Genomic DNA, 22,211 nt, shown 5'->3' with positions numbered 1-22,211 from the left:
GTAACCGAGTTACCTAATAGCTTAACTCAAGACTTTGAAAATGTTAAAGAAATAATTGTAGGTAAAGATACGTTGTTAGCTTTGTGTTGGAAACAGATAAGAAATGGGTCCATGGACTATTACTATAAAAGCATGATTTGTTATTTTTAGGACGGAAGGCATATTTCCAGATGTGGTCTGATCCACTTATCGGCAAAGAATTCTTAATTTGTCTAAATGTCCTTGTAAATGTAATCTAAGTTTTCATGGCGTAATCTCTATTGACTATGAATCTTATCAGCGCTTCTGCAGATGAGACTAGCCTTGACATATTAGTAGCAGTCATTTGTTAGGACTTTAATTAAATTTGATTCTATAATTTTTTACATTATGTGCTCCTTTCTCTTGTAGTGTGCGGTTGACACTTGTCATTTCTTTCTTTTCATTTTACTATTGCAGATTATTTTTTTTAGCTATCTGTTTTACATTGCCCTCCCTCCATATCTGCCCTGACTGTGGGGACTTCTTCCATTGGCTAGATTATTTACAGATTAATCTGACATATTATTTGGTGGTGATTATAAAATTATATTGTCTAAATCTATATTATGATTTAAGAATGTGTGGATTGAAAAAGTGAATGTAACATACAAACAAAACCAGAAAACTGCCAGTAGGTGGCATTGCTTCGATTTGGTAAAGGATACAAAAAAATCCCCATCACATTGGAATTTTTTGATTTTTAAATGAACAAAAATGGGGAAAAGACAGGATGATAGCTGACACGGTTTGGCTGCACCGCTGTAATATTTATTTTACAATGTCAGAAACTAGATGAATTTCCCTGTTTTGGGAATGAAAATGATTTGATGTGTCGTCATCATCAGTAATTATTCTCTTTAACAAAATATAACTTATATTTTATATTTTAAGTTTTAGCATCATACTTTCTACTCCAATCTCCAAACTTCCTCCTCACCTTGCTAGTACGGCTGCAGTACCCTAACTTTTACGGTCCTAGTATGTCATGCCTGCTACTTTACTAAGGAAAATCACAGTACTGTCTGCACTGTACCTGTGCATCTTAAATGTGTCCAGATGCCTAACAGCCTACGCTGCTCATGTCTTACTATCAGTTTTGATTTTTTTTTGGCTCGTAACCAAAGAATAAATGCGTGAAAGTCCTAATTTTGAGGTTGAAATGGAAAGCGGAAGGCAATAACTGGGTTTTTTTTTTATCACAGGTAAACGAAAGTACTGGAGCAGTATAACTGTCGATGCGCGCGTATAATTTAATACTAGTTATCGCACCTAGGATCTAATACCACCTTTATGCTGGTGGGACTTGCCAAAGAATCGGAGGGGCAGGTTGCAAACTCGGCACCTTATTATAGTCCTATTTAATTAGTACAAGTGCTGGTGCTTTAGTGAAGCAGTTTCTCTTTAACTCCCCCCTGCGCGTGCGATGCGATCCGTTTCGGATTTAAGAAGCGCGTGCTCCAGGCAATTCTCTCCCACCGAAGAGAGTAAAGCGCTCCGTGATCCCGCGACACGAACGAAGGAAGATCAAGCGCTGGCTATTAAACTGTCACCAAAGGGCGTAACAGCAGGAGTAGGCGCCGGGCTTCCCGCATTCCCCCCTTGCTCTAATGAGCGCTTTGAAGTCCTTTGCTAATAATGACCCATATTAACCCACACTGAGGTTAAAGAGCCCGCAGCGAACCCACGCAGGCAGCGCGTGCCCCTCCCCTCTCCCGGGACTGCCCCCCCCCGCCAGCGGTCTCAAGTTACAGGGCTTTGACGCCAAACGGGAGGGGGCGGGGCCTGACCTATATATACAACTCTCGGCGCGTGTAGTGCCCAAATTCTGAGCACGAGAATTTACCCAGCGCCGGGAAAACGCGAGAAGGGTGCAAGAGCGAGCTCCGGAGCTCTTGACAGGCAACCCCCACCCCCCCAGCCCACGGGACGCGCATACAGCCCGGACACCTGCACGAGCCGCAGCCCACGTGCCAGACCCAAGAGTCCGGGCGGCACCTGCACACGCTCACGGGACACGCACAGTCCAAGCAGCTCCAGCCGCCCCCGGCACACGCACAGGGTCCGAGCAGCAGTCTCCGGGACCCCCCACCCCCTGCCAAGTGCAGCCCCCGCCGGACAGACACAGAGTGCGGACACCTGTTCCCTCCGCCAGCAGCAGCAGCACTAGCGGCAGCGTTTGATTCGGCAGCTGCCCGTCTCGTCGCACCACCCCCCCGGAGCGCTCGCCCGGGCTTCCTCCCCTCATGAGCGTCCTGTACGGAGCGGAGTCCCCGCTATGCTACCGAAGCTGGGCCCTCGAGCCGGCCAACTTCTACGAGAGCGCTAAGGCGGCGGCGGCGGGCGGGCCGGGCTCGTGCAAGGAGGGCGCCCTGACCGAGCTCAGCACGGCCGCCCTGCCCGCCATGTACGAGGACGAGAGCGCCATCGACTTCAGCGCCTACATAGACTCCATGTCGTCGGTGCCCAACCTGGAGCTGTGCCACGACGAGCTCTTCGCCGACCTCTTCAACAGCAGCCAGCGGCCCGACAAGGCGCCGGCGGAGGGCGGGGACTACGCCGCCCCCGGCGTCCTGCTGGCGGGGTCGCTGAAGCGCGAGCCCGACTGGAGCGACTCCGCCAGCGACGGCTCGTGCTCGCTGCTGCCCTCGCAGATCGCCGCCTGCGCGCAGACGGCCGTCAACCTGCTGCCGCCGGGCCAGCCCACGCCGCCCACCTCGCCCGAGCCCGCCGCCGCCGCCCCCCTCTCGCCGCCCTCCTCGTCCTCCTCCTCCTCCCACTCGCCCCGGGAGCGGGGGGGAGGCGCCGGCGGCAAGAAGAGCGTGGACCGCTTCAGCCCCGAGTACCGGCAGCGGCGCGAGCGCAACAACATCGCCGTGCGCAAGAGCCGCGACAAGGCCAAGAAGCGCAACCAGGACATGCAGCAGAAGCTGCTCGAGCTCTCCTCCGAGAACGAGAAGCTGCACAAGCGCGTGGAGGCGCTGAGCCGCGACCTGAGCAGCCTGCGGCACTTCTTCAAGCAGCTGCCCGCCGCCTCGGCCGCCGCCTTCCTGGGGGGCGAGTGCCGGTGAGGAGGGGGGAGCTGGGGCCACGAACGGACAGACCCAGACGGGGGGAAACTGTGCTGGTTTCAGTTTCTCTCCGGAGCCTCTTTGGACTGCGCCCTGGCAGCTTCCCCCCCCCCACCAGGACTATACAGACTATGAACTCTTCTCGCCCTTAAATTATTTTTGTAATAGTAGTTTTCTATATTTTACTCATGCTGATGAAGCTATGGTACATTTTTTGTAAATAATTTTTCTCGGACCCCCTTTTTATTGTAGATATACTAGGGAAAACGACTGAGCATGCTCAACTTTTTATATTAATTTTTACAGCATTTGTAAGAATAAAAGGAAAACAAGTTTGAATTCATCTCCACGGTTCTTGTGTGTTTTGTATGGTTATTCTAACGCTTTAGGGCAATGCTGGTACATTTCAACAGTATTCTCAGGGCACAAAATTGTGGCATTTGCATTTTTTGGGATGCTTAAGAGCGTCACTATTTCAGCAAACACTTAAATCTGATGCATACCTCTCATTAACTGCGTGAAAGAGAGATATTGTTTGCTTTATCAGACCAGGGACTGTCCATTCAGTTCGACACCATTTTATACTGGCACTAGCACTCATGTTATTGGAAAAGGGGGGTTGTAATTGTTACATGCTTGGTTATAGTGCAGTCATATGTCTCTGGCCACATAGTGGTTGGACCGAGCAAAGCAAGCAGCAGCTATTTAAATAGTTTTGATGGCAGGCAGTACTGAATTCTTTGCCGGTGGTGATTGCTTATTAACCAAATGTTTTGAAGGGATGAATGTCTTGAAAGCTTATCTGCAACAATATCTTTGCATAATTTTTTTTTTACTGAGCCAGTAAAAGGCATCCAGCTGCAAACAATTCAGTACTAAATAGCTAATATGAATTCTGAATCCAAAGGCACACACAAAACTTGTCAAAAAGCAAAGAAACCTCTGCAGGTAGTTTCTGTAGCCATTGAGGGCATATGTATTAAGTATTTTTCCCAGAGACACAATGTGACCTGCTTTTTCAGGTACTTCAAGGCAGATTACATGCAGATACTGTAGATATTTCTCTGTTCCCAGAGTTTGTACCTGAGGGTAACATGACGAAAGTCACAGGGAGCAACAGCAGAACCCTGGCTTAGCTGGCTTGCAGAATGCAGCTGTAACCAGTAGGCTGCTACTCCACTTCAGTATTACTTAATACAATATTACTTGTCTTGCACTATCATGTCATCCTTTAGTCCCCAAGAACTTCCAGTCAGTTTGAGTACAAGTAGGTAAAGTGACTTCCTCAAGTTCATAAATCTAAATGGAGGATATGTTTCAAGGGTGGGTGCAGTACCCATTAGGGCTACACTATACAGCCAGGCCTAGTGTAATAAAGAGAAATCAGACTCTGGTTTGCATGAAATTAAACTGTGTATAATATTCTACAACCAGAAAGGATATGGATTTCCTTTGACCAAGTTTTGCTGGAACAGGAGGCATACAGGGGCTTTAAGAGTGGTTCTACTGGCAGCCTATCCCTGAGGGAAACCTTTCTTATAGACCCCTGTTATAAAACCCAGGAGTCTTTAAAAAAAACAAAAACAAATCACATGACAGCTTTAATGTTTATTCAATAACCAAAAATAACACAGCATGTGCACCTTTCTACTGTGTGTAAACTAATGATCTCATGATCATGACCTAGTTTTCAAATTCAGTTCATAACAAAGAATGCCGAGAAGAGATAATGTATTTTTTGTTAAGGAGCATCAAAGTAAAAGCAGTAGTTCTAGAGTCCTCAGAATATCAATTTGCTTTTTCTTGGCACTTTTGTTTCCTCTAAGACTTATTACTATCTCTTCTTTTGTGCTTTTTTTTTTTTTTTTACACTTTTGGGGAATAAAAATGTGTTTCTTTTATTATGTTGGTAGCCTGTTTGAAGTCCACCCCATGTTCCATTCACACACAGAGTGCAATGTCTATGTTGGTTTCTGAATGAACAGCACAGCAGCCACCTGATTTACTTAAGATTGAGAGCAGTGAGTGTGGATAAGCAGGAGAAGCTTTACAAATTCTTTAAATACTAACTTCTCTGCCAGAATACAATATAAATCAAAACATACAACAAAAAAAAAGGAATCTTCATTTGTTTTAGCTGGCAACTGTTTTAACTAAATAACTGGTTTGATTGTGTTGCTATCTGCTCATAGGTCACCACATTATCCTGAATACTTGTGGTTAAACTCATTCTACACTCATTAGCTATATTATCTAGTAACATCCACCTTGCAGATAATTAACAGTGGGATGCCAGTATTACTATGCACACAGATACTTTGCCTTTAGAATATAAACTTAAGAACCTACAAGATAAAACTGGGACATCAAAAAAATCTTTTAAAAATATTCTTTAATACAGCATAGGCAATTTTATAATACAGTATTAATGTTATCATCATGTGGCATTTCATTGTGGTATAATTATGTAGAGTTATATAACAATTAACAATTTAACAATTTAACCATGCCTTCCCGACTAAAGGTGTCAGTTATAATGCACAATATTGATCATGCTAAAATCTGACAGAGGCGTTTTCTGTGGAACCATATTTCTAACATTTCATGAAATCATTAAGGCACCCTTTACAGCTGGAAGTAAAATGAAACAGCGAAAACAGCTTGATTCAACTTGTTACCTACTGCTCATCTCCTACACAAAGTGATATCAGAGACGGCCGAACTACAAATATCTCCTATTTATAGGAGATACAAATCAGATACATTCATCTGAACTGGGCTCTATTAATATTTCCATTCTTAAAATGTTCAGTGAACAGAAAAAGGACCATGTTCCAGGCACAATAAATTCAAATAGAGTATTTTTTTTTTCACTGAAGTGTAACCTGCGTCTTGGGAACAGACTCAGATGTACATTTCTAACTTTTTTTTTTTTTCATTTTTATCCTGTGCGGCCATCATACAGTCCAAGGCACCAGTTTTAGTGCAGTGTGCCTTGACCTGTGGAATACCTGCACTATATTCCACCTTGTCAGATAGTTAACAAATAACCACAATACAAAGTTCACAGATACTGCAGCGGCTGGCAGCGCTCAGTTTACATTCGCTGCTCCCAGAAGGCTGATCTCCTCCAGTTCTATACAGCTGGATGGACGGCTAGTTACAGTGTGGACGTAACAATGCAGCTCCACCTTCTTTCCCAGTACACTCTTCACCTCATAATTCTGCAGTGATAAAAGTATGTTGGCTAAGCAAACAGTTCTGTACATTTTGTTCTAAACAGCACACAACTCAAAGATAGAACAGAGGGCAGGATCCAATTTCATGCTATGAACTTTTACAGCGCAAACAGGTTTAACAGGCAAAGAAAAAAAGTTACATGAATTAGCTTTTTAAATTCTTGATAACTGGATATTTTTTTCTCACCTGATTCATAAAGCCAGTACCACATGAATCCTAATTACAGGGTTTAACGAGATTCCCTAATACACTAAGAATAATTCTCTACAGCTCACAGTGCCATATTACAAGCCCTTCACCTCTCCTTTCACCCTTGCACTTTACCCAGGGCCTTCGGTCTTATCCAGAAAATAAACAATATTGTAAACTTATTAACAGTATAGATAACTTAAGGCTTTGTATTCACAGCATTTTAAAGGATTATTTTTATTATGGAAGCAAACAGAACAAGTATACAAGTGGAATTGCAATAAGTATTTTATTTTTATTTATTTATTTATGCTCTTTACAAAGCATCAGTACACAAAACTGCAGGTTAATTGTATGTGGATGGATCCCCCTTTTATTAACCGTAAATGCATACATGTGAGATTACTTAAGCTGGTTGCCTGGGCAGGATCTAATTATTTGAACATGTCTGTTATTTTTTTTTCCTTTTTAGATATTGTATTAGGAATTTTGTGCTATAGGCCTCTTTTTATGCAGAGGACCTGGGGTAGCTGCTGTTTTTGCCCATAGGATAAAAGCAGCCATACATACTGTATATGTATTATAAGGCTGTAGTAGTTTTATCTTGACACCCTGACTTTGCAAATAGGAGATCTGCAGGTTGCTGTTAAGATTCTGTCAGCCACAGGTGAAAATCATCATTTTACACTTGGGTACTGAGGTGAGAAAAAAATAGAATACCAAGCATAAACTGTGACCTGTCTGAGACCGATATACTCAGGTAGCAGATGTCATTGGACAATGCCTTTTCCTATTTCTGATAACAATAGTTCCAGGAAGATCACATCCTAAACTTAGTATATTATTTTAACTATGCTGGTGTAAGGGGTCTCTAACCGGTCCACTACTGGTGGCTTGCGTGTTCCCCCACCCTGACACTGCATGATAGGAGAGTGATGTCAGAGTGAAATAGAAGAAGGTTTCTGTCACTCCCTAGTGGGAGGTGTCAGTAGTTTAACAAAACTCCTTTGCCTATATAGGTTCAGAGTTCTTTATGATATCTCTTTCTAAGGGCCCAATATAATAAGCCACATGTTAAAACTGAAAGCGCAGGTTTTTTTTAACACGTGCACTAAAAAGTTACCTCCCGGTACAGTAAGCCAGGGGTTCTCGACCCAATCTTCATGACACACCTAGTTGGTCAGATTTTCAGGATATGCACAATGAATATGCATGAGACACATTTGCATGCACTGCCTCCATTTTATGTAAATCTACCCCATGTATATTCAATATGGATATCCTGAAAACCAGACCAGCTAGGTGAGGCCTGAGGATTGGGTTGAGAACCCCCTGCAGTATGCTAATGGAATGCTAAAGGCATTAGGAATTTAAAAAATGCACACTTAACCCCAAAATGTGCTTAGAACACATATTTACAGGCCAATACAGTAAAAAATGCGGGAGAGCCGGCGCTCCATGTTGAGTGCCCGCTCTCCCGATTCGTGCCCAGCCACCTCTCCAGGGCATGCGATTCTCTATTTAAATGAGGTGGTGCGCTAATAAGGAGGCGGTAGGGACAATAGTGCATCCCTAGCGCCTCTTTATTAGTAAAGAAGAGGCTGTCAGTAGGTCCCAACAACCGTCGCTCTATTTTAGTGGCATCGGTTTCCGAACCCGCTGACAGCCACGGGTTAAGAAAATGGACGCTGGTAAAATTGAGCATCAGTTTTTCTAACCTGCCGACCGGCAGGCAGATTTTTTAAATTTTTGGTTCCTCCGACTTAATATCGCTAGGATTTTAAGTCAGAGGGTGTACAGAAAAGCAGTATTTGTAAGAATAAAATGTGTGGCTTGGCCACACATTTTACTTTCAGTCTCCCAGGCAACTAACTAATAGGCTCCTCAACATGCATTTGCATGTGAAGAGTGCTATTAGGTTTCGGGGGGTTGGCTGCGTGTTTTCGATGAGCTATTACCCCTTACAGTATAGGGGGTAATAGACGCAGCCTGTATGTGTATATAAAATACATTTTTTGTACATTATGCACAGTGTCTTCTGTACATAAAGCATGATTTACGCGCACAAAATAAAATGTGTGCAGAAAGCATTCTCTGCTTCATGCGAGCAAACTTGTGCACACGCTGTATTTTATGTGCATACATTCCAACCGCAGGACTCCCACACCACGAACATGGGCTTCAGTCCCATAAAATTAGCAGGAGTTAACTTCATTAACATAGGATTTAAGTGGGGGTATGCTAATTTGTGCATCAAGTTTTATGCTGGTTTGTGCATATATTTTTGTGCACACAACTCTGCATGGAGAGTAAATCTGTGTGCATGTTCATAGATAAAACAAAAACTGTGCACATAGCCCTGTGCACCTAAGAGAGGGTTGCTGGAGGTTGCTCCCTCCAAGGGAAGAGCACCACTAATCTGTCTGGCTAATAATTATTTATGGACCTGTCATCTGGAAACCTGTCCAAATCTTTTTTAAATTCAGCTACACTACTCCACTTGACTACATATTGTGTCAACAATTTCCATAGCTTAACTTTGTATGGGCTTAAAAAAACAAAAAGCTCTGACATTTGTTTTAAATCTGCTACTTGCCAGTTTTGTGAAGTGTTCCCTACTCCTAGTCCTATTAACTTGTTCCACACCATATATAATTTTATAAACCTCTATTACATCTCCTCTCCTCCAAGTTGATGAGCCCCTATCCTGTTCAGTCTTTCTTCGTAAGGAAGCCGTTCCATTCCCTTTATTATTTTTGTTGAACTTCTCTGCACTTTTTCTAGTTCTTGTATCTGTTTTGAGAAAGAGCGACCAGATTGCATCATGGATCATTACAGAGGCATTATCTTCCCAGTTTTGATTTCCATTCCTTTCTGAATAATTCCTATTGTTCTATGTGCTCTTTTTGGCCACTGCTGCACACTGACCTGAAGATTTCAATGTATTGTCCACAATGACTCTAAGGTCCTATAACTTCTATTTATGGAACTTCTGAACACCAGACCTGATTGCAGTACTGGAGGATCAGAGTTCAATATCCCTGTAATAGTCATTAACAAATGTCTTTTTCATGTCCCAGAAATACAAGCCAAAGCTCCTACAAGGTGCACTAATTAAATGCATGATGTTAAATTAACCCTGTGGTTATGCTTTTAGTACATAAAATCATTTTGTAAATTTTGTAAATTGTATTTATCTCCTTTGCTAGATAAATACTCTACAAATACATATCTAGCATACTTATAATCCCTACCCCTCACTGCTTGGAATGCATTTTCATGTACTGTAGTTAATTCCAAAATTTAAGCCACTCAGAGACCCAGTCATAGCCTTAAACAACCCTTCCATTAGAACAGGAGAACATAACTTGGGATCTGGCGTGTCACAAACAGGTCTGATTTTCAGGATATCCACAATGAATATATAGATGAGAAATATTTGCATGCATTGCCTCCATTGTATGCAATATATATGTTGTGTATATTCAATGGAGTTGTCCTGAAAAACCAGACCTATTTGTAGCTCTCCAAGACCCCTGGCCTTAGAAGTTACTTCCACCTAACACAGTAACATAATAAATGATGACACATATAGTTCATCCAGTCTGCCCAGCAGATGTTTAGAGTTGTAAATGCCGCTCCTTGCAGGTTACCCCATCTTTTGTTTAGGGTTGTAAGTGTCTCTCTGTGAGTGTTACCTCCATGCAGAAATACTACATTAGAAGTTACCACAGGCTATCCCGGTTCACCTGTGTGTCTTCTCATCGATAACCTCATACTTTACATAATTTCACGCCCTTTAAAAATGATCAGATTCCATGCTTAGTGTCAGATTTTCTAATAAAATTCTTAGTTTCCATAAGCTTTTGTCACTGATCATTTTTTAGTAAAACATAGAAACAGACTAACATGAAGTCATCTCCAATTTAATTGCTATTTTTGCGCATCTGATACTGTATTGATATTGTTAAATAGTAACCTAGTAGATGATGGCCCATAAGGACCAATTGACCCATCTAGAATGCCTGAGTGTTCTGTCTACAATGCTCTAAACTAGGGTTATATCCCAGTCACCAGATGTACAAGCTTGACCACCTTCAGGGTATTGCTCCTTATCCAAGTCAGTTTTATCATCTGCCCTCTTTTATCCCCTACCAGTCTGGGTAGAGGAGGGTACAAGTTCCCATACTTAAACCAATGCCCAGACCCCTCAACCTTGTTCCGATCATTTTCCTCTGTATCTGTCTCAAGCATGCATCAGTTTGGTCACCATTTCTTCTGCTAGGTTTTTCCATTTATCTGTCACCCTCTCAGTAAAGACATATTTCTTCACGTTTCATCTGAGCCTCCGTCCAATTTCATATCATGACTCCTTGTTCTTTAATGTATTTTTCTACGGAAAATTGCACTTTCCTGTATTGTACTGTGTTACTACCATATATCGATAAGGAACCATGATTATAATTTTTAAAGGTCCCCTCTTTGCTCCTTACTGGCATCACAATGGCAGCGGATTGAATAACAGATGTACAGTAGAGATTTTAGGAGTAATTCTGAAAATATTAATGACTTGATATTTATTTTGCAGACAAATGCTGCAATAACAAATACATCCATTGTTTTTAACCAGTGGAAACATGCACTGTTGCTTCCACCCACAGGCCCGATTCACATTTTTGCCATTCCCAGGCAGAAGGAAGATAAACAATGGAGAAGAGCAGCCAGTGGAGTCTCATCGATTGCAGAGGTCATGCAATTGCACCAAAGATCTGTATTTGCCACATGTGATCTCTAATTATGCTTTCCTTTCAGTATACTCACCCCATCCTCACAGGCACAAAATCTCAGGAGATAAGAAATCGTCTTTTCCAGCAACTGTATTAGAAGGAAAGCAGATACAAATGTAAAAACACTGCTTTGTATAGCACACAATAATAATCTCAGTTAAAAGCACTCCACAGAATTTCATGGTTTCCATAAAACACATTAAATTACCTGATTCAGAAGGGATACATTTTCATTAACTGGGGGAGGCTGCAGTAACCTTCCAAATGAGTTGTACTATGGTTCCAACTACAAGCTTTTTTCGAAACCTTTAAAAGTCCATTTATTTTAGGACTTTTTACCTTATTTCAATTGTCATTCTATTTTATTCTATTTGATGTTTTATTGTTGTTTTTATGTGCTGTTTTATTTGATGTAATCTGTCTAGAACAGGTGTGCCGGTAATTGGGTGGAATATAAATTACCATAAATATCCTTTGGAATTCATTACCAGAGGATGTGGTTAGGGCAGTTAGTGTAGCTGGGTTTGAAAAAGGTTTGGACAAATTCCTGGAAGAGAAGGCCATAAACTGCTATTAATCAAATTGATTTGGGAATAGCCGCTGTTTATTACTGGCATCTGTAGCATGGGATTTTTTTTTACTGTTTGAATACTTGCCAGGTACTTGTATCCTGGACTGGCCTCTGTTGGAAACAGGATGCTGGGCTTGATGCACCCTCGGCTGACCCAGCATGGCAACTTCTTATGTTCTTAAATAAATAAATACATGTGCATACATCTCCCAGTTGCCTTGGTGGTTGACTTTTGAAGTCATCAGAACCCACCTTGGGACTGCGCTGCTCCTACCCCACACTCCTCCAGCAGCTGGCCCAGTACTGGGGAGGTTGCAGTACATCCACATACTTTTCTCCTACAACTCTACCCCCTGGCTCCCCTACCTTGACCTAATCCATTCTTCCAACTGCTGTCTCTCAGACTTCTCTACCTCAGTTCTTCTCCTCTCAGACCATCATCTGATAAATTTCACACTAAACAGGAATCCGTGGGTTATACATATTCTAAATAAATAAATACACTGTTCCCCCCTCACCAGCCTCATCCAGTCACCACCACTACCTACAGGCATCTCCAGGCTATCAGTCCCTGTACCCTCTCCATTACTCTCCCATTTTTCTTTTCTCCACTACATTATCTCGAGTCAGTTGATGGGGAAGTTTTCTTCTTACACTATGCTCTCTTCTGCTTTAGACACTCTTGCCCCTGCCGTTTCTCATCCTGTTAGGTGCACCAAATTCCAACCTTGGCTCACCTCCAGAGTTTGCTTCCTACATTTCTGTGTCCATTCTGCAGAACATTTCTGGCTAAAATTCCATGCCCATGCAGACTTCATTCTGACCTCCTTACATAGTTTCCTACTGCACTTCCTAAGCAAGACAACTAAGCCCACCTGACAAACTCTCTTGCATCCAACCGCCATCTCTTTGCCACACTCGATTCCCTTATGAAACTGCCTTAGATTCCTTAGACACCCTCTTCACTCTTTCCAGACTATGGCTGACTACTTCCATGATAAGGTCCACAAAATCAGTCTCGCGTTCACAACCAGGTCACCTCTATCTTCCCTTCCCTCACTTCATCCTTCTACCTTTCCTCTGACCCCCTGCCATCCTCAACCTTTTTGAAATCACAGTGGAGAAAACTGCCTATCATCTCTCCTCCAAACTTACGACTTGTTCCTCTGACCCCATTGCTACCCAGCTCAGCTCTACTCCCCCCTGCAGTCATCCCTTCCATCTGTCACTTTCCACTGCAATTGTTCCCACTGCATTCAAACATGCTGTGATCATACCACTCTTGAAAAAGCCCTCACTGAAGCCTACCTGCCCTATTGACTCTTGAAGTATTGATTTTATGTATAGGTACGTTTAATTATCTCTATTTATTTTGTGTATGTTATTTATATTGTTGTCCTTTTTAACTATTATAATTGGCTTGTAATGATTGCATTTTATGTTTTAACCTGTATATCACATAGAATTCTCAGGAAGACTATGCTATTCATAAGTGTAAATAAACTGTCATCCCATTTGCCTCCTCCTTCTGTTCACATCTGTTGTCTTGACTTTCTTTCATCTCAAGTCCTTCTTGATCTCCAGTCTGATTTTCCACAGAAACAACTCTTGCCAAAATCTCCAAAAAGCATAGGTCTTTACACAGTCCTTTTCCTGCTTGATCTGTCTGCTTCTTGATGCTTTTGATCACCACTTACTTGTTGATACTCTGTCCTCACTTGGATTTCTGGTCTCTGTCCTGTCTTGGTTCGTGATGTTGTTTTTATTAGTTTGTATGTTCCAAGTTAAGTAGTATTTTTCAGTCTTAGAATTTATAATTCTTTAGTGGATTTTCCTTTGTCACTGTCCCACTATAAACTGGTATGCCTCAGAGTTCTGTTCTGGATCTCTTCTCTCTCTATACCAAATCCTTTGATGCTCTGATCTCTTCCCATGGCTTTCAATACCATTTGTATGCAGATTATTCCAAGATTCACCAGAAACGTCATCAGGAATCCAGTCTCAAATCTCAGTGTGCTTTCCTGACATTGCTGTTTGGATGTCCCATCACCACCTTAAACTCAAAATGGCTGCGACATAACTCCTTATCTTTCCCCTTAAATTCACTTGCCCTCTTCTCCCTTTCTCTATTTTGGTGGACAATATGCTCATGCTCCCAGTCCCTTCATCTTTGATTCTCTTTCTTTACATAAATACAAAACACTCCGGAAATGTGTCATATTTTTCTCTGTAACACAACCAAAATCTGCCCCTTCCTTTCTGAACACACTACCAGAAACCTTATCCACTTTTTCATCACCTCCCACTTAGACTACTGCAACCTGCTCCTCACAGGTCTCCCAGTAAATCATTTCTCTCCCCTACAATCCATCCAAAATTCAGCCGCGCAGGTTATTCTTCACCAAAGTCGCTACACCCACATAACCTCTTCTCAAGACACTATATTGGCTCCCTATCCATTTCCACAAGCAGTTCAAGCTCCTCTTATTCACTTATTACAGTCTTCACTCTGTAGCTCTTCACTACCTCCTCTCTTATCTCTTCCTACACCACTCCTCGTGAACTCCGCTCATCACGCAAGTTACTCCTATCTATGCCCTTCTCCTCTACTGCCAATTCCCAACTCTGTGTTTTCCACTTGTCTGCAATACATGTTTGGACTAGACTTCCTGAGTTGGTGTGTCTTGCCTTATTTAAATCCAGTCTACAAGCCCACCTTTTTGAGGCAGCTTTTAAATCCTAACTGCTGATTATCTTGCTCACAGCCTTATTGGTTTTAACCATTTCATTAATAAATTAAATTCCCAAAGTCTTTTTTACCCTGTATGTTTGTCTTGATTAGATTGTAAACTCTGAGCAGAGTCTCTCTCTTGTGTGTCTGTACAGTGCACTGTAGCACTACAGAAGTGAAAAGTAATAGTAGTACTTAATAGGGATGTGCTTTGTTAAGCCCTATCGTCTCGGGCTTCGTTTCAGGCCCCCCCCGTGGGAAATTTCATATTTCCCGTGGTTTGGGTTTTTTTTTTCCAGTAGGTCCCGGTTTTCATGTTAGTGCGCACTATTGGGAGTAGTGCGTGCTAACTCCCGATAGTGTGCACTAACGGAGCAAAGTTAGCGTGCACTAACACGAAAGACAAATTTTTCGGAAATTTGTTTTTTTGTTCCCCCAAACCAAACCGAATGCACATCACTAGTACTTAACAATGAGTACCCAAATTCATCTTTATAAATAATCTAAGTGCCATCATTGAAACAAACAAATGCACATAGTATCCTTTTTATTCTTATTCATAGTCTGAATTACTATTTAAAATCAGCTTAATCAACGAAAAAATTGTAGAGAAACAACTCTTAATATGCTTTTCCCCAGTTACACTTTCCCAGTTATCTCCTTCCATCCATCTCAGACTAATAGAGTGCTATCAAAAGGAATCATTTCTGCAAATACTTCATTGTGCAGGATCTGAAATCTAACTTCTACTCAGTGTCTAGTATTTAGGAAAAAGAAGAAGAGGAGCTTCACAAACAAAAGTTAATCAATATTCTATTTTAGTCCTCAGAAAAAAAGGGGGCCCGGCATTTCAGTTCCCAAAGGAACCTCTGTTAAGGCTACAGTCAGTGGTCTCTTATTCCCCTTATGTGCCTGGCCTAAGGTCCTTGTAAAACAACATATCATTTGCATATACAGAAATAACAATCACTACTTCATAGGAGGCAACACACTGTCTGTAACCTTGCCAGAGGTTTCGTTGGGGAACTAAAACGTCGGACACTGTTTTTATGTGGGATAGTTACTTTTGCTGCATGAAACTTTTTTTTTTCCTTCTATCCTTTAACAGTCTTAATGCTCTCTCTTTCCTAGTCACCACAAGTGGCTGACCAATAGCCAGACTGTTTGACCAATCATGACAGTCCCTTTATTTGTGACCAACCCCTTCCTCCCAAGGCTGTTGGCTGTTCAAGGTGCTTAACTCTAAAAATCTACAGGTTAGTATGCATGTGATTGTACCCCTTCTACTCACTTATTGATGCACTCCTAGTACAACAGTGTTTACATAATTTACTAAAAATCATAACTGTGCTTTTAACAATGCTATATTTATATTGTGAAAAATCTTATGAAAGTAATTTGTTTGTTTGTTTTTTTTTATTAGATTTATTCCTGATGTACTTTGCAAATACATTTATATCAAATACACCAGATTATCAATAATATATATATATATTATATATATATATATATATATATATTATTGATATATATATCAATAATATATATATTAATATATATTGATATATATATCAATAATATATATATTACACACATATATATATATATATATGTGTGTGTGTGTGTGTGTGTATCTCAGGGCTTCCAAACCTTTAGCCAGTGACCCCATTTTAGTACTTCAAAATTCAAATGACCCAAGAGCACAACCAAAGACTAATTAGCAAGAGTACGGCCTCCCTCCAACAATTACTCCACTCTTACCCTACCCCTCATGACAGCTGATTCCTTCTTTTCACCTTCACCCTCTCCAGTCAATCCTTTCTCTCCAACTCCATCTCCTCTAGAGGATCTCCTCACCCAACCTCCGTCCCTCTAGCTGATCCCCTCTTTCATTTCATTTGCTCCTCTCACCTTCCCAGCTCATGCCCTGTCTCTCACTCCCTCCAGCCCGTTTCACATTCCCAGCTGATCCTCTCTCACCTCCAAGCCATTTTTATAACCTCCAACTGATCTTGTCATCTCCTTCATCTCATCATTCCCCATCCCTTCTCTCATTTCCCAGTTAACCTTCTCCTCTCCAATCTTTCTCTCACATCCCCCCCCCCCCCCCCCCCCCCCCCGAGCTGATTCCCTCTCATTCCCAGTCAATCTTATCATTTCCCCTCTTTCACCCTCCTCAGCCAATCTCTCTCTAGCTGACCTAAACATCCCCCTGGCCAGTGTCTTTGGGCCCTGGGCTAAAGGTGGACGACAACTGGTGGGAAGAAAGGGCAGGCTGACGACAGGGCAACATTTTTTCTCCTGGGTAGGTTCGGTGATGGGTGAGGAGAAAGGATCAGCGGCATCCCTCCCTTCCCTTCATGCCTGGACCCGAGTCTGAAGGTGATCTGCAAGCAGCAGCCGCATTAATAATGAAAGTCAGCGTGGGGGCCTGGGAACCAGTGCTGCAAGCTCACAGGCCCTGCAGTGATAATGATCCCCTTTCTTGCACAGGGCTTCCTGTTATCACACAAAGTCATCGAAGGGCAGGGCCACTGCAGGGCCTGTGAGTGCACGCTCACTCAAAAGGCCCCACAACCTCCTTGCACTATTAATGCTGCTGTGGGTGCCTGAACAGCACTGCGGTGTGAGGCACTTGTGACTCCTTGTAGGATACCAACCCCACAGTGTGGGAAGCCCTGGTGCATCTACATATAAACATATGCATATAAATAACTTTACATGCAGACTGGGCACAGAGCGTACCTTTACTTTTACTGTACACTGAGGTCTGGATGGACAGTGCAGAAAAACTTCAAGATGCATTCTAAGGATCGGTGAAATCACGACTCGGGAACACAGGTTGCAATGAAAGGATCCCCTGTAGCATGCATCATAAAATAGGAATGAAATCTCCTCCACCAAGCTTTCATACGCCTCTCAATGGTAACAAATGGTCATATGCTATTTTTCAAATAAGATGTAGGATTTGATATGAGACGCAAATAAGTGAGAAGAGGGATGGAAAAAGGCATTACAGATTTTTCCAAGTATCTTTTGGCAACTCGGGTAAGTATATTAGATTCATTTTCAAAGTCTTATATAATACTGAAACATAAAAATATAAAATTTAACAATCAAAATACAGACATAAAAGTGGGCAAAACAAGCAGCAGGTGTCCCAGGTAGCACTGAATCAGAGCTCTGCAGGCATTTATCTATCACAGAGAGCCCACCATGAAAAAGGACACAAGAGTACAAACTTTATAAAGGCTAGTGAAAGAACCAAGGGTTAATTCTTAATCAAAGGACAACACATCTTCCCACAAACCCAGGGGTGCAGCTGTAAAACAACACTGAATCCAAAGATAAAATCAAGTGAAAGGACACATGGTGATACCTGTAATTCCTGCATACAGATGAAGCCTGAGTCACAAGGCAGGACTTGCCTCTGTTCCTAAGGCGGTTTTGTTCTCTTGTTCTAAGGCCGGACAAAAAGCAGTGTACTGGGGAAAAGCTCTACTCTCCCGAATACCAAACCTACAATACTGCTGGCTGTCTCAAATAGGCAAATTAGCGCTGGGAGGATGGGAGCATTAGGCCACTCTAGCCCCAACACATTTTAAAATACTTCCAGGAAAGACGGGAGGATTGAGCCACTATAGGTCAGACATTCTTTTCTGAGAACTTGGTGGGTAAAGGTGGGGGACAATCAGGCTACTGCTGGCCTGTGGGTTTTTGTTAAACTTACCCAGCTATATTCAGTATATAATCAGTTAGGACTAAAGTGATACGGGCTAACATTAGATCTGCTCTTCACCCTGCCCAGACTTACCTGGCTAAGTTCAAGTCCTACCCCTGAAATGCCCTCAATCCGACTCTTTTCGTTAATGACTTGCCCCATTTGGCAGGTGGAAAATTCAAACTTGGGATTTGCCTAGACAAATGCAAACGTAGCCTGACAAATCCCTTTCAATATGGACCTCACAATGTATAACATGCCACAGCAATTCTTATACTATATTACACAATTCCACTAATCAGATTGACACAGCTAGATTTTATGCATATAAATGGCTTTGAAAATCAGGCCCTTTGTGCAACAAGAAAAAAACATTTAAATAGCTGAATCAATGATTATATTTTGGAAGACAGGCAATGTGACCCACGTAACCCTTATATGAGCGTTCCATTCATAATTCCAACTCGGTCGTAAAAATACCCAGTTGTAAATGAAAGTTGGTGACTAATAAATGATTGTAAAGTTCGCAGAGGGTAATTCTGATGTCATCAGACAGTTGGACAATGATTTTCCATTGATGGGAGCTTCTGCACAAATTGTGGTCAGTTTTAACTGTGCAGTAATTCAGTGTTTATGAATTTTCTCCTATAAACTGAACAGCTGCGAGCAACAGGTCACAGAATAGCCTCATGGCAGCTCCCTAAAGGTCTCATCTTCTCGGACTAACTTTATTGCTGGAGGATGCTTTCATTGTGTTTCTCTTAGGTAGCAACGTAATCACCCAAAAGAGATGTGCTTTCAGAAAGTGGAGCCAACAACAGGTACACATCTTTTATTCAAAAGAAGTATGAAGAGATAGCAAAAATAAATGTATCATCGCTTAAAGAAAGATGACCTAGCAAGAAGAGCAAAAGAAAAAAGACAAGAGCAAAGAAACAGGCAAGTTGATAGCTTTGAAGAGTCTTAACTAATACTGTTGCTTTAGTTTTTCCAGCTGTACAGTGCACAACACACTTCATACCTGCCATTTTCTGTTAAACAAGCATGCAATGTATCTGCCAAAGCTGTTGCGCGCTCTGTGTATTTAAGCAGCGAAGTACAGGCAATGTCACCCTCCTGGCTGTAGATTCTCTTGCTTCATCATGTCGTAGACTGGCTCTTACCTTTCCTGATCACAACGTTCCAAATTTTGGCTGCTGCATCTCTCACAAACTGGCCAGGAGAAAGCTGTGCTCTCGTCAACCCCGATGACTGTTCCTGAACATAAAGGACCCAATGTTTACCAAATTGCCATACAGTGTTCTGCCTATCCTGACCATTCTAATACTTTTTTTATTAGTCTTCATATCCACTGTAGCTGCATCTTGCATTTTTTAAAGTAATTTTCAGCGATCTGCATAAGGTTACAGTTTCTATGTACAAATAAAATACATGCAGACTTTATCCCACAGACTTTATCCTGAATTTTCAAAACAGACATAATATGCATGTCCCTGTTTGAAAATTAGCTGGCAGCACAAAACCCAGCACTGTATATATGCACATATTTACACAAGCACATTAGCGGGCGTAGATGTGTACAAGTAGATTTACGCCCATAGTTTTGAAAATTAAAAGTATGTGCGTAAATAGAATCTCTGCCTCCAACTCCACCCCCAGATTGCTTCTTTCTAGTGCACATAAATGTACAAATTGAATTACGTCCATTCGCACAACCCTCTCCCCCCCACCACCTCTGGGTAACTTTCAAAAGCCCATTTATGTGCATAAAATCACATATTATGCAAATACATTTTTTTGAACATCAGGTCCTACATATATTTTAAATTTGTTGACCAGGAAAACTAGATTAAGACAAACATCTAGTTTTCAACACAAGGAAGCAAAATGGACAATCTCTTGAATCAGAGTCCACTGCTCTCATCACTACACCACTCCTCCACAAAGCTTTTGCTTTGCCAGGGGCATCATCCATAGTACAGTGTACACACACATATACATTTACATAGCAAGGAATTCTGGCCACAGACTTCCCCTTGCTTTTGGCACATATTGAAGAGCTATGGGCAGGAAGAGAAGGTTATATAGAGTTTATGCCAGACAATTTGCTTGGCTGACCAGCACTCTGAGTACCAGCTGTATTTTCTGTGGGCATTGTTTTCATAAACCACAAGACAGGACAGGGATAGATGTAGCTATAAGTGAGGATATCAGCATTCCTTGGGAGCATGGCAAGTCAGGACACCATGTGCCTTCACCTACCTGAGAAGTCATTATCATTCGTTTTACAATCATTGTATTTATGTCCCATCGCCTAACGTTCTCGGGAAGACTTTGTAATTCATAATGATTACATATCCCAAGATACTGTACACTCCAGAATGTTCTACAGTAATAATAATAAAATATTTGTACATGTACTATAATTTAAAAAAAATCACTTAACATGTATTTTGCTTTTTTTTTTTTTTCTCACTGGGAGTGGAATAGCAGCCTAGTGGTTAGAGCAGAGGGCTGTAACCAGGGTTCAAATCCCACTGCTGCTCCTTGTGACCTTGGACAGGTGACTTCATCCTCCATTGCCTCAGGTACAAACAAATAGGGTCATTCTTTCTTGTGAGATGTGGCTGCATCGCGTGCAGTGTTATTAAAATTAGGGGAAGGGGAGGAGAGTGGGCGGGGTTATCGTCTGGCATTTTCACATTATCAGCGGCAGCACCATGGGAAATAACTACACCTTTTCCTGTGGTGCTGTGTGGGCGATAGTATGCAATGCAGCTCGGTGCCTACTATCGGCCCCCCCCCCCGTCCCGTCCCGTTTTTTTTTTTCACGAAACAACATATAGCAGAATGATGAATCTAGGGGTTACACTGTGAGGAAAATACCTCTAGTACCTGAATTAAATCCACTTTGAAGTGCCAAAAGGCAAAATATAAAAAAAATAAATGAACAAGTGATTATTATTGAGACTATTTCACAGCATGAAAAATAGTTCACAATAGCAGGATAAATATTCATCTTCCTGTCAGTCAGTAGTCATAACTAATTAAAATCAAATTAATGAAATAAATGAAACAAAATTTGAAGTTGGGGATTTTTATTTTCTCTAGCCCACAGTTATTAGCTTTTAATTAACTTATTTGTTTACACTTCTTCTATATTCCACCTATTCCATGCTAAGTGGATAATGAAATAAAAACATTAACAAACTGTATCACTCATTTCTTCAAGGTGCTGGGTGCCCCCGCCAGCATTTACATAAATTCTGACCTAAGATGGGGGTTGAAAGACTCAGGATCAGAACTGACAAATGCAATTTTCAGTCCTCTGGGCTCAGCTGGTAGAAGACATTCCCAATGCCGATCAGAAATGGCAAACACGCTGAATATTTCCAGGTAACATTCTGCTTGCCACGGCATTTTACACTGGCAGTTGACTTGTTTTAATGCAGTTTCTTGAACTAAACCCCACATGTTGGCCCCTACTTCTGCAGTGGACGCTCCAAGGAGCTCCAAATGTGGATTCTACCCGGCAGAACAGACCATACAAACCTTGCACGCAGCAAACTGAATTAGTCTGAGTTGTAGAATCCAGCTCATCTAGTTTGACCGGACCAGTCAGCTCGCTAAGGTCAACAGCAGCGGTACCGCACAAAAGAGGCTTTTGTAGTGACAGAACGGTGCGTTCAATACAAATAATCCTACCTGCCAAGAGAGACGTTTCAAATTATAGCAACAAGGAAAGGTTTGACTACAAAGACAAAACTCCATGGTGAAAGACTACATTTCCTGGCTGATGGCAATTCACATGCACAGTCTCTGGGCCAGGGCAGTTGGCAACATTATCATAGAGGGTCTTATGTACTGGGAACTTTTTGTTCTG

At 41.9% G+C, this 22,211-nt stretch overlaps 2 protein-coding genes across 7 annotated transcripts in view; one reads left to right on the top strand and one right to left on the bottom strand.

The window, feature by feature from the left end:
* The first annotated feature begins 1,827 nt into the window (after positions 1 to 1,827).
* Positions 1,828 to 3,433, top strand: CEBPD (CCAAT enhancer binding protein delta). Its single transcript, XM_029591247.1, has one exon. It carries the CDS (start codon positions 2,265 to 2,267, stop codon positions 3,087 to 3,089), a length of 825 nt encoding a protein of 274 aa, XP_029447107.1. The 5' UTR covers positions 1,828 to 2,264; the 3' UTR covers positions 3,090 to 3,433.
* Positions 3,434 to 5,464: 2,031 nt separating this feature from the next.
* SPIDR (scaffold protein involved in DNA repair) overlaps positions 5,465 to 22,211 on the bottom strand; it is a 736,772-nt gene continuing 720,025 nt past the window's right edge. For 5 of the 6 annotated variants that reach the window (XM_029591243.1, XM_029591241.1, XM_029591242.1 and 2 more), the window contains 5 exons: positions 21,881 to 22,033; positions 19,492 to 19,585; positions 17,353 to 17,467; positions 11,340 to 11,393; positions 5,465 to 6,313 (listed from right to left, as the gene is read on the bottom strand). In XM_029591243.1, the coding sequence (XP_029447103.1) occupies positions 6,182 to 6,313; positions 11,340 to 11,393; positions 17,353 to 17,467; positions 19,492 to 19,585; positions 21,881 to 22,033 (548 nt within the window). In that variant the 3' untranslated portion in view covers positions 5,465 to 6,181. The remainder of the gene's footprint in view (positions 6,314 to 11,339; positions 11,394 to 17,352; positions 17,468 to 19,491; positions 19,586 to 21,880; positions 22,034 to 22,211) is intronic. The other variant, XM_029591246.1, reaches the window with a different exon arrangement.

This window comes from Rhinatrema bivittatum, chromosome 2, assembly GCF_901001135.1.
Source record: "Rhinatrema bivittatum chromosome 2, aRhiBiv1.1, whole genome shotgun sequence".
Taxonomy (NCBI): domain Eukaryota; kingdom Metazoa; phylum Chordata; class Amphibia; order Gymnophiona; family Rhinatrematidae; genus Rhinatrema; species Rhinatrema bivittatum.
The sequence above is the reverse complement of the archived record's forward strand: the minus strand, read 5'-3'. Positions and strand labels throughout refer to the sequence as shown.

What these genes read in the sequence shown, in the direction of transcription:
- CEBPD (XM_029591247.1), top strand. Translation starts at nt 2,265, where the DNA reads ATGAGCGTCCTGTACGGAGCGGAGTCCCCGCTATGCTACCGAAGCTGG.